The following is a 16,496-nucleotide window of genomic DNA, read 5'->3' on the forward strand; positions in this document are numbered from 1 at the left end:
CCCTCCCTCCCTCCCTCCCTCCCTCCAATGGAGTATAAAATCAAGAACTGACTGTATTTTTTTGAATTCAAAACTGTACATTCTTAACCAAATCTGAAAACATTTCAAAAAAACCTAGTTTGGTTGACTACAACATATTTTTTCTCTTTTAAATGCATTGATACAAGAGACACAAAGACCCAAACAATCCTCTCCCTTAAAATATATTCCATGAAGACAGACAAAATCATCTAGCTGGAATTTTCATACATAATGATTTTTTCTCCTGCCTTGATATATAAATTCTATTATTTCCTGCATTTTGAGTGAAATATTTTTTATTTCAAGCTTTTTAAGGTTATCCTCAAAACTGCTAATATTATGATTTAATATCTTCTCTATGTTCTGATAATATGAATCAATACTTCAACTTACAGTCATTAATAACTGACCCAGATAAGTACAATTTGAACACAAGGTATATAATCATCTACTTGGAATGTAAAGTATATAAGCTAAGAAAGTTATAAATAGCAAATTAAAAAGACCCCAATAGTTTCCATGTAATAGCTGGCAGAATCTGAAATAGTTTGAGGCAATATTTAACTGAAAATTAAAATTTTACTAACCTTATATTTAGGCATCAGTTCTTTTTCCATTCTCTCATTTTCTCATGACAATTTCAGCATTTGTACCCACCATTAAATTTCATTTTAAAGCATGTCCTAATATTTTATTTGCTACCTATTCTTATTCCTATTACTTTTGGACTCCCTATTTTCTAAAAGTTCTCTAAAAATCGTTATTTTCTTGTCTAAGATCTTCTCTCATGATTACAAGCCAAAGTTTTACACTTCTTTAGTGCTATGCAGTGGAAAAGTACACCAGCTTTGGAATAAGAAGATCTGAGTTCAAATTTCACCTATAACAATTACTATCTGACATTGAGTAAGTTTCCTAGGGTTTTAGTTTCTTCATCTATAAAATGAAGGGAGAGAAACAGATGGACTCCAATGCCTCTCCCTGATCCAGAGCTATGATTCTATCATTTGTGAACAATCAAAACGGTAAACATTCACTGAATACTTACTATGTGGTAGATTCTACAGTATGATTGGTACTGTTATGAGTAAGATTAGATTAGCTAGTTATTAGGTATTGATTATATATTGATTAGGAAGTACCTAGCAGGAAGGAGCTGGAGCTGGGAATTCCAGGTTGGAATGAAGGAGGAGGAAGTCTATCTGTGCTGTGTGTGGACTCCATTAGTGGTAGGCAAAAACTGTTGCCAGCCTGGGAGAACTCAGAGCAAAGGACACCTTGCATCCTGTTTTCCCCTGGGATCCTGTGTGGTGTGGCATTTAAGGAAAGAACAAGAGAAGAGGACAGTGCTCCAAGCAAAACCCTTACTGCTTAGTTCCTGAAACAACTGTAGCTCCTGGCATCCAGACATCATCAGTGGATTGCAGTGAGAAATCCCAAAGCCACAAAAGCCCCAGCTGCACTCAAGCCTGGCAGGTTCCAGGTTTGAGGCAGAAACCAGAAACCCAGAGACTCCAGTATAGCTCCTTGGGCCCTGTTAGTTAGATAGCTTAATTAGTGTAGTGAATAAGCCCTTCCCTGTCCCTTTGAGTTTTGTTATTAGGTGTTAAGATTTTAGAGTAGTCATTCCTATCCCTCCTTTTAGTTGTTTCTAATTAAAACCCAATTTCACCTTGTTACCTTGTCAGTTAATTCAAAGCCTCTGGCCAGAGTGACAGTTGGTTGTTATTTTTCCAGTTGGGAGTGGTGTAGCTGTACAAGACTTCAGTGATCAGTTTTAGTCTCTCTTACATCCCAGAGAGTGTTCCCACAAATCCCATAGTTGATTTTAATATCCCTGGTGACCCCATTACTTATATTATCTTACAGAACTATAGATCCTTACTTTCAAAGAGTTTTAAACTAATTAAGAGGGACTAGACAAAAGCATGAACATTTAAATATTAATCTAAGATTTAAATAACACTACAAGGTAACAAACAAAAGAGATATCATAAAGCAACACAGGAGAAGCCTGTATCCCCAAAGTTCCAACACCTACTGCAGATGGCTAAAATCTCATATATAAGTGAACCCCTTCTGACCCTGTTCCTGCCCCTCTATTCAGCTTCTCAGACTCCCACTTTCTTAAAAAACAAAAAAAAAACTTTTTAAAGTGAAAGTGAAAGTAGAAGAGACCACTTGTGGGGGCAGATTTGTCAAAGCCCCTTCTTGGTTGACCTTGGATAACTAAAACATCAGTGACAAGGGCATTGTGAGAGATGGCAGGGACCCTGTACCCCTTAACTCAGACAGGCTGTGAACAGGAGAATTCCCTCCCCCTTCCTGCCCTCGTGACTCCCAAGGCAAAGACCATTGTCCTTGGAATTCCTTTAAGTTGAGATAGACAAAGAGATACAACTCTTTGATAACATCAAGTTGTATCTCAGACATCCATCTGTCCCCTAAACTATGAGGGTCACCCCCTATGTCTCCGGGCAGACCCCGATCAGATGACCAAACCCCACCACTAACACCACCACCAAATACCTGAGTGTTTACCACTCTAGAATCACATCCTCATCATGACACAGCATCATGTCCCCACAATTGTAAAAGTATATAATCCCCAGGATTGAGGGATTCAGGGAGAAGCCTCCCATGGCTGTTCCACTCATGCTGTCTTGCTAGCCATTAATCCTATCTTACTAATAAATCATTCTTTTTACTTTTAAGCTAAGTTTGGAGTCCTCTCATTCTTGAGAAAGATTTCCTTCCCAAACCCAGGGGTTCACCATTTTGTACCCCTATAACATCAGAAAGTTCATATAAGGGAACCTTGGGATATAGGATTATTACTGTCATGATCTGTCACTTTATAAAGAGATCAGGAGATGACTATTTCAAACTGAGAACATCTTGAAAAATTTCATTTGGGAAATAAGATTTAAGCTGGCTCTAAAGGAAAGACACAATTCATACAGGTAGAGATAAGAGTAGGGGGCACTTTGGGCAAATACAATCACTTAAGCAAAAGGTCATTTTGAGGGATAGTGTTACATGCTACAATAGAAGGGTAAATAATAAGAGATATGGGTAGTTAGAAATGCAGGTTAGGATCAGGTCATCTATGAAGAACTTGATCAGATTTTATCCTGTTGAAAATATGAAATCATTTTAATGGTAAAATGACAATGATTGAACATAAGTAAGGATTGTATGCAGTGACACATCTCTGCTAGAAAGATCAGTGCCAGGTGGGGGTGAGTAGATAGGGTCAGCTAAAGTGGTTTATACTTCTGGGAACAATGACACATTATAATGAAGCCTTGAGAATACATCAAGCACTAGCGTTTATTATTCCTGGCTAATCTGATTCTGGGCAGCTAGGTTGCACACTGGACAAAGCACCAGTCTTAGAGTCAGGAAGACCTGAGCTCAAATTCCGCCTCGGTTATTTACTAGCTGTGTGACCCTAGCAAAGTCAATTTGTGGCCTCAGTTACCTCATATGTAAAATGAACTGGAAAAGAAAATGACAAACCACTCCAGCATCTTTACAAAAAACGACAACAACAACTCAAATGAGGTTGTGAAGAAATGGACATGACCGAAGCAAATGAAGAACAAAAAATATGATGGACTAAAACACAAGGTGGCAAGGCAAGACCAGTATACTTTAAGAATGGTGAACTGTAGTGAAGTCTGATAGACTTAGTTTTTTGTGGCCATGGCCTCTAGGTGGTGCTGGAAACAACTGTCTGGTAATCCTTTTTATTAGTTCTATGGCTCCCTATGTTATGTGTACAAAGCTAGAACCACAGGAGTTTGTCGTGGGCAAGTGGAGTTCCTTAGGGCTCCCAAACAACTTATCTCTCTGCAGGATATATCAGGATAAATCTGTTGCAATCACCCCAGAAATTGCTTGCTATTTCAGATAAATCCCAAGTGAGTTTTAAAGGTGTGTAATGAGGTACCTAAGCATCAAAACTCAAGGATAGCAAATCAGTGGCACCTAAATAACTATCAGAAGGGACAGAAGACAGGGAGTCTGATTATTAGATAATTATTATAAAGTCCATGAAGAAATAAAAGACATGAAGTGGGTGGCAAAAGAAGGACTAGAAAGGATGGATTTGTGATACTGAAAAGAAAGAATTAAAAGGATTTAATAACTTGAGTAGATGGTGGTAAGGAGGGGAAGAGTACCAACATAAAGAGAAACTAGGGGGAAAGGCTTTTATGATTCATACAAAGGCTAGAAGGCTGGGGCATGCAACCACCTCTATTTCTTTCAGATCTAAGATTCTACAACTCTTAACTCTTCCCAGTTTGAAAGACTGAAAGTTTGAAAGTTTTATTATTGTCAGATGCTAGTTAGCCTTGCTTTGAGAGATTTATACTTCAACAGGTAAATAGTAATGCATACATTAACTATAAAACTTGATTTTATCAATGGGTTTTAATATCTTCATCAACTAAACATGAAAAACAAAAACAAAACAAATTTTTAAGTAAATTAAACATTAAGGAGTATATATTTATATAGAAAATCTAGTCTCTAATAAATCAATCACAAAAATCATTTGATAGTTTAAAAAATAAAAAAGATTACTGAAATAGACAAGGAATCAATGAATAAACAAGCATTTAAGTACTTCCAATATACTAGGTACTGCACTAGAAATATAGGTACAAAGGTAACAATCCCTGTTCACAATGGTATTACAAAAAGAGGCGAAAAATGGGGGCTGCGGCGGGTAGCAGTGGCAGTAGCAGCGGGGTTTGAGGGATGGCAGCGCTGCGGTCAGAGGCGGTCCATGTGGCAGTGGAGACTGAGGGACTCTATTATGAAATGGCTAAGTAAAGAATGGCTATAAATATAATATTACTCTGCTGTAAGAATTGATGAAATGGATAATTTCAGAGGAAACTGAGTTTCCTAAAACCTATGTAGAGCAAAGACAGCAGAACTAGAACAATTTATATAATGACAAAGATATTGTAGAGGAGAAACAACTTTGAAAGACTAGAACTTTGATTAAAGCAATGATAAACCATGAATCCAGAAGACTGAAGATGAAGCATGCCACTCAACATGCCAGAGGTTACTTAAAAGGACACATGTTTTCAGGCATGGTCAACATGGGAATTTGTTTTGCATGCCTTTGTATGTTTATGTATTATTTCTTACATATAAATTTTGATATTATATTATCCTTTTAATATTATTTAAACATGATATAATAAATACACCGTTCTGAAATGTATGAATGTTATACATTGTTTTTGAGGTTTTGTGGATATTGGTAAAATGGGGTGGGGTATAGATTTCAAAAGAAAAAAATAAATTTCTAAAAAACAATTCCTCTAACACATGCTTAAATTGAATGAATCAAATTCCTTTTATGATCCTCATCAACTTTTGGATACTCTGGTATTACCAATGACTTTCCTAAATAATGTCTTTACTACTCAGGACCACAGATAAGTGCAGTAATCTAAACATCTTTCAGTTGCCACTGCAAAACAATGGTTTAACATATGACACCTTGATTACAGATGATTGAGTAAAACCATGTCAGCTTCTTAATAGATAAGTGGAAGAGAGAGGTCCTGATGAGTAACTGACACTTGGTCCAAGTTGAGGAGTAGATCCCTGGCATACTGAATTCCATGTAACCTGATGGTCCTTTTAAAAGTTATTATTATACTTGTACGAAAATATTTATAGCTGCGCTTTTTGTGGTGGCAAAGAACTGGAAAGGGAGGGTATGTCATTCATGGGGAATGGCTGAACAAATTGTGGTATATGCTGGTGATGGAATACTATTGTGCTAAAAGGAATAATAAACTGGAGGAGTTCCAGGCGAACTGGAAAGACCTCCAGGAACTGATGCAGAGTGAAAGGAGCAGAGCCAGAAGAACATTGTACACAGAGACTGATATTCTGTGGTAAAATAGAATGTAATGGACCTCTGTACTAGCAGCAATGCAATGACACAAGTCAGCTCTGAGGGATTTATGGTAAAGAACGCTATCCACATTCAGAGGAAGATCTGCAAGAGAGGAAACATAGAAGATAAACAATTGCTTGAATGCATGGGCTGAGGCGGACATGATTGGGGATGTAGACTCGAAACGACCACACCAATGCAACTACCAACAATATGGAAATAGGCCCTGAACAAGGACACATGCTACAACCAGTGGAAATGTGCGTCGGCCATGGGTGGGGAGAGAGCGGGGGGTGAAGGGGAAAGTAGGGGCATAAAGTATGTAAACAGGTTAAAAATGAATATTAATAAATGTTTAAAAAAAGTTATTATTATACTCCTACATCACTGTTAACATATTCATTGAAATTCCTCAAGATTATAGGGGACTCTTCTCATCATTTTCCTCATATCAAGTGCACAAGGCTGATGCTAGTAGAGTATATGGCATTTAAAAATCTGTCAGTAGTACACAAGTTTGTATTTCCCAACAAATGATGCTAGATTATGCTTAGTTATATACTTTTATTTGGGTCTCCCTGTGATAGTTGTTATTTAGTGCAAAAAGACTAAACTGATTTATATACAATATGTTTTATGGTGATTGAACAGAATCAGCAAGAGAATAAATATTGTCTATAGCTTCCTCAAGAATTATTATTCTTTGTCACTTCCAAAAACAATGAAGGATATGGAACTCAAATATGCTGTGTAAACTGCTGAAATTCTACTTACAAATTTAAGAGCAAGGACGCTGTATTCACTGCTTTCATAAACATGCTGAATATCTGTTGATGAAATTAACCTGGCCCAGTAACTATGAAGAATGATTTTGAACTACATCTAAATAATTATTCAACTATGTATGCCCTTTGAACCAACTATGCTCTACTAGATCTACACAACAAGGAGATAAAAATAAAAGTCAAGGACCTATATGTATAAAAATATTCATAGCAGCTCTTTTTGTATTAGCAAAGAATTAGAAACTGAAGAAATACCTGAACACGTTGTGGTATATGATTTTGATGGAATAATACTGTGCCACAAAAAATGATGAAAGGAATGGGGCAAATGATGAAGAGATTTCAGAAAAACCTGGGAAGACTTATTTGAACTTATGAAAAGTGAACTGAGAAGAAGCAAAAGAACAATTTTTATTGTAACAACAATATGGCAAAGACAAACTTTGAAAGACTCAAGAATTCTGCTCAACACAATAAATAAACTACAATTCCAAAAGAGACTCAATGAAATGATTTTCACCTCCACATGGAGAGGTGACAGACAAAGTGCATACTAAAGCATATTTTGTTTGGGATATGGCCAATGTCAGCATGAGTTTTGTTTGATTGTATAACTAACAGGGATCTTGCTTTTCTTGTTTTCTCAGTAGGGGAAAGGGAGTAGGGAGAGAATTTAGACCCATTACATATGATGTGTACATTAATAGTGGTCCAGTTCTAAAGTGAATGTTAAGACATGGATACTTCACCATGATCTCAAAGATGTGAATGCATTCTACAGACTGAATCCATCCAAGCCTGTGATTAAACACAACAGTAATTAAATTAATAAACTAAAAATATAGTCTATTATAACAATGTGCTCTTGAAAATTTGCTTTCCATTAGCAAAGTGTATGAGCAAAAATTCTCAATTCTGTTTTCTGACCCAAGTAATTAAGGGAGGAAAAAGAAAACTTGGAGACAACTACAATAACACATCTCTACAGAGAAGTTTCCTTACCAACGAAGAAAAAAATATCTATCTTAATATAGTCCTCAGAACATTAACCAAAATTTCAGATCACCATAAGCAAGGTCATTGTTTGCTTTTAAGTGACAAAATTTTCAGAAAGAGATTTAACAGTGGGAACATAAAGGTACAATGAGTAGAAAATAATAAAGACTATAATGTATAACAATTCCTATGTGTGGTAATTAATGTTTGCTTTTCAAATTGATTGCTTTTAAGTGCCCCTCCCCCAAAAAAGGCAATATTTAATATTCAGTGTTGGGATGGTCCTATTTTTCAGAAGCAAAAGAGAGTTTTCCAAGAACATTCCTACTATAGTATGATTTAAGTTATTAAAATATAGTGTAAGGACTAAAGCAGCAACATTGTGTAAAACAAAACAAAAATAATTCTAAAATATATTTGACATTCAATTTATACTTGCTGAAGACTATTTCTTTTATATTACTAGAGTGGACTTTAAAGGCTTTATTACCTAGGCTAGTTTCTGGTCCAACTTACTCTACAAATGGAAATGTAGAAGGTAGTTAAAGCATGGTCGAATCATATTTTCTGCAGTATTGGTCACCCAAGCAACCACAGCAAATTGTAAAACTTTTACTCTGTCACTTTTAAATATTTCTTTAAAGGACAATAAAAAGCTATCTTCTAGCTATGATATGCTAGGGAAAAAGAAAATACTTAAATATAATTATGTATTAGTCAGGGATAATGGAAAAGGTCTTAAGATTTAAATGGAACTCACTATCAAATGAGGCTTTAATGTGGGAATATTATATATTTGCCATCCACACCCATTGTTTATTCTAACAAAATATGTGAACAACTTACCAAAACCAGGAACACTTTTGAGACTGGATTTGAGGCAGATTTTCTCTAGTCTGAGGTAGCTATATCGCATCAGGCAATTCCAAAGAAACATCCAATCCATTCTTGTCCGGTGGTTCATAATAATAACACTTCTTTCCCCAGGAACAAAAGCATCCCCTGTTATAATCACTTTTACACGAAATATAGTCTCCAGCAATGCCTAAGAAAAAAGTCAATTCAAAATCATGACTTTGTGTCAGAAAGAATCACAAATAAACAAGATAGCTTTGAAATTTCTATACTTTTAATATAATTAAAAAGAAAAATAAGCCAATGATAATGTCAGTCTAATGTACAACTTTTTCCCGTTTTATAGCACATATGGAAATGCTAATTATATTTAATTCTTTAAGTTCAAAATAAAAAAGAAGAAAAAGAAATTTAGGTGACATAACTGTATTGATGTTTATTAACAATAGTACTTCTTTAGAATAACTCAAAAACACATTTATCTTCATAGACAACTTAGTCTAATAAAGACAGACAGCTTCCTCTAAAAAAAAGATATTTAATGGATATTAAAGAGACCTAGAATATGTTCAGCCTAGCCCTTTGTAATAGCTTTAATCTTGATCAAGTCACTTAACTTTAAATTCAATTTCCTAATCTATAAATCTTACTTTCCTCTACTGGATGTTTTGGGCCAATTACATACTAGATATGACCAGACAAAGGAAGGCATTATGAACTTCAAATTACTGGACCATAGAATCATAAATTTAGTACCAGAAAGGACCTCAGAGGTCCTAGGAATCCAACTGCTTCATTTTACAAATGAGAAAATTGAAGGCTAGAAAGATAATGTGACTTGTTCAAGTTCACATGGTTAGGGCCAGACCTAAGATGTAAACTCAAATTCTCTTCAGAAATTCATGAGTACGTCCATATTTTGAAGTTAAATCCACAGATATCCCAAATTTTATTTTAACTATTTATTAGCTTTGGTTTTTTAAATCAAACTTAATAAAATTTCTCCACATGTAAAAAAACATACTGTTTATCTTTAACCTAGTTGTAAGGGATTCTATCTCTTTCTCCCCTCCAATACCCTTTTAATTCTAGTCAAACTACGCAAATTTCTAATCATTGAACATACTCTTTCATCTCTGTGAATTCAACAACCAGTTCTACAAATTGACTTTGTCTATAACATCTTTTATTCGCCTAATGAATTTCTAACTAACCCATTAGAGTAACTTTCTTTTCTCCTACATCGTTTTCCATATTCCTCCACACTACAAGGGAGTCATAATTTAAAATGAAGAACTATGCAAGGTTAAAATAAAGTACTATCACACTCTTCCATATGCCTTGCCATATGTCAAATACATGCCCCTAACCTTATGCATACTAAACATCTCGATTTCTTTCAAATGTTTCTCAGATAAATCAACAAACATCTGTTATGTGCCAAGCCCTGTGCCAGGCAACAGGGATATGAGTAAAAAGTATAAAAACAATGCATATTCAATTTTACATCCTCTTGGAGTAAACATTACAAAGTGAAATAGGTAACTGCCTACACCGAGTGATAATCACAACTAGGACACACTCACATACCCACAAGTGACAGGAGTGACACAAGTTGGCTTTGGACCTGCACAAGGAATGTAGGAATTAGGTGAAAGAACTGGTTGGTAATATGACACTTGGCATTACTGGTCACCACCAAACCGGGAAAAACTAAAGGGGAATGTTATTCTCTTTAGTGGGTCCTATCCTGGGTGTTAAGGAAGGCAACAGGAAGTAGGTAAAATCAGTTTAATGTTGTAAATTGAGGGAAGGTGATGTGGGAGAGGGTCAAGCTACACTTCAAAGCTATGGGATAAACTCAGGGCTAGAAGTCTAGGAATCACTACACTAACACTATAGCAGGCAGTCAGAACACAAGGGAAAGGGGTTTCTCATGAAGATATCCTTGGGCTGTTGATCAGATGTATCAGCTGGTTCCAGGAACACAGGTAAATAGCCAAGTAAATCCACTGGGAAGTCAGGGAGAAAGATATATCTTGTATATCCACCATACAAGACAGCTAATCTCAGCCTGAACTTCTTGAACTTGCTAGATGATATGATGATCTTGTAGATGCTTCCCAAAGCACAGAGATAATGCAAAAATCCACAGGCTCTTTGGTCAGTGGCTATAACTGCAACTCCTCCAAACCAACTGCCATTAGAGAGAGTCCTCTGTGTGAATGTCCTTCTGCTGCATTCCAGGTTTGGAATGTTCAAGCTCCTGCCAGCCTGCCTGGCTAAATCTGCTTCCTACTCTTAAATCTTATTTTCCTCTAACATAAGCCTATCCTTTTAAGGCCCCTCTCCTGCAATCCAATCTAGTGATAGATTCTGTTGTTTCTCAAATGTATTACCTTTCTCAATTTCACATAGGACCTAGAAAGCTAGATGGCCCTCACTCTATTAATTAGTTACCTAATTTTACCAAGTTTACTTTGGATGTTCTAAAGAGAGCACAGTCAAGGACTTTATGATTATAAACCTCTAATTCTCAGGTACTGACTTTACATAAAATTTCTGATATACAAAGGAATAAAAATAATCTATTTCTTTAAATTATTTTTGTCTTTCATACCTATATTACAGAAAATTAATATCTCCCCCCAAAAATAAGGAATGTCAAACAAAACCAATAAACAAAATAATTCTTCTGAGAGTGAACCCAACACTGCACTTGCCTGTCTCACCTCCATGTCCAACCATGTGAGAGACAGACCTTAGCATATGCTCCACAGGAGAAAAATGCCATCAATAATTAAGAGTCCATCTGCCATTTAGTGTCATTTTGATTTATACTTCTCTTGTTGTTTTATGTAATGTTCTCATAATTCTATCTACTTTACTTTATCACACTCCCTAGTCTTCCCATGCTTCTCTGAATTTCTTATATTCACAATTTATTATGGCACAAAAATATCCCATTACGTTCACATAACAGGCAATTTGTTTAACCATTTACCCTCAATGACTACTCTGTTCCTATGTTTTTACTACTATAAGAAAGTGCTGCTAAGAATATTTTAGCATATTAAAAGTATTATTTTGGGACTTCTTGCAGTATACGTACAGTAGTAGGATTGCTAGGCCAAAAGAATTCGAATAATTTAGTAAATTTACTCACATAATCTCAAATTATTTTCCAGAATGGTTAAAACAATCCATAACTTCAGAAACTGTACATTGGTGTGTCTATTTTCCTATAGTCCCACCAATGCATATTATTCTCATTATTTTTAAAATAATTTATTGCTTCTGTGATTTGTTCTTTGATATATTCATTTCTCAGGATGTTACTTAGACTCTAGTTACATATAAAGTCTTTATCTTTTGCATGCATTTCTCTTACTGAATACAATTTTTGTTTAATTATGGATTGAAACAAATAATAAAACAAACAATGAAATAAAAACTACCAGGCTTCTGCAAAATATGATTGGAGACTTCAAGTATAAAAGAATTTCTCTCAGAAGAAGACCCTTGAGAATACTGGCAGTCTTTGTAGAAGATGTCCAAAGCAGAGTTCAAAAGATTAAGGGATTTCCCCATGATTGATAAGGACTCTCAGATGGTTATGACATTGTACTGATCACATCAAGTTCTGAAATACTGTAGGTTCTTCTTCTTTTTTAAGTAAACCCTTACCTTCTGTACTGACTCCAAGACAGAAGAGTAGTAAGGGCTAGGCAATGGGGGTTAAGTGACTTGCCCAGGGTCACACAGCTGGAAAGTGCCTTAGGCCATATTTGAACCTAGGACCTCCCATCTCTAGGCCTAGCTCTCAATCCACTGAGCTACCCAGCTGCCCACTGCAGGTTCTTAATGAAATCTAAACGCATTCAAAAGGGTTCTACCTAATTATACAGGATTACAGGTTATTTAGACTAATACAAAACTGGATGAACAACTGCCTCTTTGATGGACAGTTGTCTACCCTATATAAATAGGAAACTGTTTAGTACAGCAGATAAAGCACTGAGCCTACAGTCAGCAAGATCAAAATTCAAATCTAGCCTTAGAAAGTTACTATTTACATGACTGGGCAAGTCACTTAACCTCTATTTGCTTCAGTTTCCTAAACTGTAAAATGGGGATAACAATAACCCTCACCTCCCAGGGTTGTCATGAGGCTCAAATGAGCTAATATTTGTAAAATGTTTAGCATAATTCCTGGCACATAATAGGTACTATATAATGTTATAAAAAATAATTAAATAAGTTGAGTAGATGGGTGTGAGGAAGGATAAAAGGGAATAAGGGATTATAAGGTGATAGGATGAGGAATGAAGGTATGGGAAGGTATATAGGAGATAAGGGAAATGGGGTATGTAGGAGAGGGCAGCTCAAACAGGTTTATTCCCCAAGGCTTGAGACAGAGGATACCGGGAGAAAACTAAGGCCAGTAAGAAAAGTTTAGGCTTGACTGGAGGGGTTTCTCTTGTTAGTTTCAAAGTCTCTTGAGGGAGGGGTCAAGGGGGCCCCTCCCTGCCAGTCAAACTGATGGCTGGAGGAAGTCTTGAAGGTGGGTACTTCCTGTCAAGATGGATGCCCCAGTTGTCTCAAGAAATAAAGGAAAATGATTCTTTCCTCTTGGCCCTTGTCTTAATTTTCAACATTTTCAACACAATGACTCACCACAGGGTTTGAACAGGTAACAAGGGGATTTATTAATACCAGGGTCAGTCAGAAGGGGGAGGGGTTCAGGGTTTTCTAACTGCTGCTAGGGAGAGGGGTGAGGGTGGGGGATGGGTCACGGAGAGGTTTAGACAGAGAGAAAGATGGGCTCTCCCAGTCAGGAAGATTTGACTGCCTTTTAAATAAAGTCTTTATCAAACCTAGGGATAATTTATTTGAGGATACTCCAATTATCTAAAGAAACTAAAACCCACTATGTTCAATCACCAAGCCCTCCCTTCCAACCAGAACCCAAAGGAAAATCAGGGAAGGGGAGGGATGGAGATGGGAGATCAGAGAGAGGTCCAGAGAAATGAGATAGGTCCAAATTTCCCCCAAACAAAATAAGCACAGGTCAAGGCTGAAGCAATTAGGCCAAAGCTGAAAGGCCAAAGCAAAAGCCTCCAGTTGGAACTTCACCTCTATTTATAGCTTTAAGTTCCAACTGACTTTCTGAACATTCTAAGATGTTTAACTGACTTTTTGTGACCGTTAGAAATTACAGAAGCAAAAAGTTTCTGTTAGCCACCTTGCATTAACAATAAATACTAGCTATTATTATTATTATTAATTGATAAAAACTAGTCTTTCAACAAAGTCTATATGGATCTTAAACAGCCACCACAGAGAGACAATCAACTGAGTCCCAAATTAAACAAAAGGAAAACAGAGTTGCTTTTGAGAAAGTATATTGTACTTTTTTAATAATCTCAAACTTTTCCCAGAGACAAAAGCCAACCTTTTAAACAGCAATATTCTCCTCTACTGCTGATGAGTCATGTAATACAAGTCTAAAGAACTTGTTGAGGGTCAGCCATAGGGACAGTGAATAGAAATATGATCAATATGAAAACATATTCAACAAAGAATTATATAGGAAAAGTAGAATAAGAGAGGGTAACAGAGAGATGTATGACATGTGAAGAAACTGACACATAACCAGTAATAACTGTCTAAACCCTATAAAACCAGATGTAGCTCTGAATCCTGTATTATCTCTGAAGTATTCACCAATCCATCTCATAGTTTATCTTAGGTTTTAGAACTTGAATGGGCTTAAAAATCTCTTTTGCTTTGCATATGTGGAAACTAAGGCCCTGTGCTTCTGTGACTTGCCCAAGATCACACAGACTCTAAAAAGAAATCAGTCTTATTAGATGTAAATTCTAGGTACTCATTTAAAATCTCTTGTGCTTTCCATGATACTCTATTGCCTCTATATTTGGGATCTACTATGGTAATATGATTCATCTTTTTGTTCACCTAAAGATAAGGAAGGTTTCCTGCTGTTTAGCTTAAGAAAAGATTCTAGTAAGAGATGGCTATGGGGAGCAGCAGAAGGCATTACTACTACCCTATGGGCCTTTACAGTCCAGACTCCAGTTTTCCCATACCATAATGGTTTTGCTGAACCAATTTAAACTGTCTTTAAATGATTCCAGAAGAAAATTCTGGGTGTTTTTGAAGAAATAATCACTCTGGTGAAGTACAGGAAGTTTACTGAGATGCCTTCAAAGGACTATCCTTTCTAGTAGGATTAGAGATGAAAGCAGTGGTAGAGTCACTGAAAACAGGTAAAATGAAAAACCAGAAAGCAGGGAGTTCAGGATCATAAGGAAATTAGCTATAATTGAATTGACTTTAATCTGAACACTAACTTAATAACTAGTTGGTAACAACCCTTAGTAATACCTAAATCTTATCATTATCATAAATCATGTTCTAAAGAACTAAAGAAAATGAACAATCATATACTAGCCATCCATCTTTTCACTTCTTGCCCCTAAAAGTAATGAAAGCTCAAGCAGAGTAATGAGGAGGATCACTACAGCAGTTTTTAACTCCAATATAAATTTTAGATATTTTTAAGACTTAATTTAATTCTTAATGGTTTTCATTTTTTTCCTTTAGTTTCTAAAGTCATGGTCAATTAACTGTTATATTATGAGATATCTGAAGTCTCTTTAAGACCTTAGACATGACTCATATCAAGCAAATGAAAAGTAAATGCAAATAAGTTATATGACTATAGAGCTAAATTATTTTCATTTACTCCAGGACTGGAAAAGTGATGCTTTCTCCTGTTAATTTCTATGTTAGCATCCTCTTTTTAGTTTCTCTACTTTTCATGGTATAAAATAAATGAGTCAATGGCATCTGTAAATATAGCCTAACACATTTCTCAAACTAGAAGTGCATATTACTTGCCTGAGCAATACACATCTGAACTTCCCTAAAAAAAATACAAAAAAACTCAACTTGCTTTTTAAAGGAATAGGAATTGCATATGTGATTCCACTGGTATAGGGAATTCCCATCAGAAAAACTTCCCACTGATAATACCTTCTCTGCAACTTGTAGTCTTAGAGAAGCCTGCCTAGAAAAGAAGTGTCAAACATAAAGGTTGTATAAGACAAGTAACATTCCCTAGTAAAATTCAAGAAGACAGAGATAATACTAATAGTTTGCTTTCTAAGTCTATATGAGGCCCCACAAATCTTTATGTACATCTTTGGCAGCCCCAATTCCTATTTGAGTTTGAAACCACTGGCCTAGGGCACTAGAAAATTACTGACCTGTTCAAAACAACTTCAAACAGTTCCTGTATGTTAGAGGTAGGTAGGATTTGAATACTGGACTTCAAAGTGACTTCTATCTACTATATTATCCTATTTCTCATAATGTAAATTTATAAATAATACACATTTTAATCTTTAAGAAGTATTTATGTAACTAGAACTCTTAAACTTAAGATTCAAGACGTTAATCATTTTAGTCTCTTTGCTGATGTTTAACTTACCACTGGAAGTGTAAGCCAGGTTGCGACAAGGCGATTGTTGATCCAGCGATACCAGGACGGCATTATAAGCATCAAAGGTAAAAAAGGAGCCAACATGAAAATACTTCCCAAAAAGCTTCCCAAAAAGAGTGAAATTATAAAGTAAATTCCCTTCAATGACACCATGGCTCTGAAAGACATTAAAATCAATACAATTTTGTTAACATACATCCAATCTCTTTGATCTCACTTTCAAACTAATTCATATACTATATTCTTTGACCACTGCCTAAGTAAGTTATGTTACTCAAATCATTTAATATTAATGGGTATGGTGATTGAACACTAGACTGTAAATCAGAAAACCTAAATTTTAGTCTCAGCTAGTTCACTAAGAAACCTTATTCAA

At 35.8% G+C, this 16,496-nt stretch overlaps 1 protein-coding gene across 1 annotated transcript in view; it reads right to left on the reverse strand.

Moving 5' to 3' along the window:
* The window catches only part of LCLAT1 (lysocardiolipin acyltransferase 1), an 81,831-nt gene extending 65,558 nt beyond the window's left edge, over window positions 1–16,273 (reverse strand). Inside the window, exons 1-2 of the mRNA XM_044663703.1 lie at window positions 16,109–16,273; window positions 8,584–8,782 (exon numbers count right to left, since the gene is read on the reverse strand). Of these exons, the coding sequence (XP_044519638.1) occupies window positions 8,584–8,782; window positions 16,109–16,273 (364 nt within the window). The remainder of the gene's footprint in view (window positions 1–8,583; window positions 8,783–16,108) is intronic.
* Between the last annotated feature and the right edge of the window lie 223 nt (window positions 16,274–16,496).

Source organism: Gracilinanus agilis, chromosome 2, assembly GCF_016433145.1.
Source record: "Gracilinanus agilis isolate LMUSP501 chromosome 2, AgileGrace, whole genome shotgun sequence".
Taxonomy (NCBI): Eukaryota; Metazoa; Chordata; class Mammalia; order Didelphimorphia; family Didelphidae; genus Gracilinanus; species Gracilinanus agilis.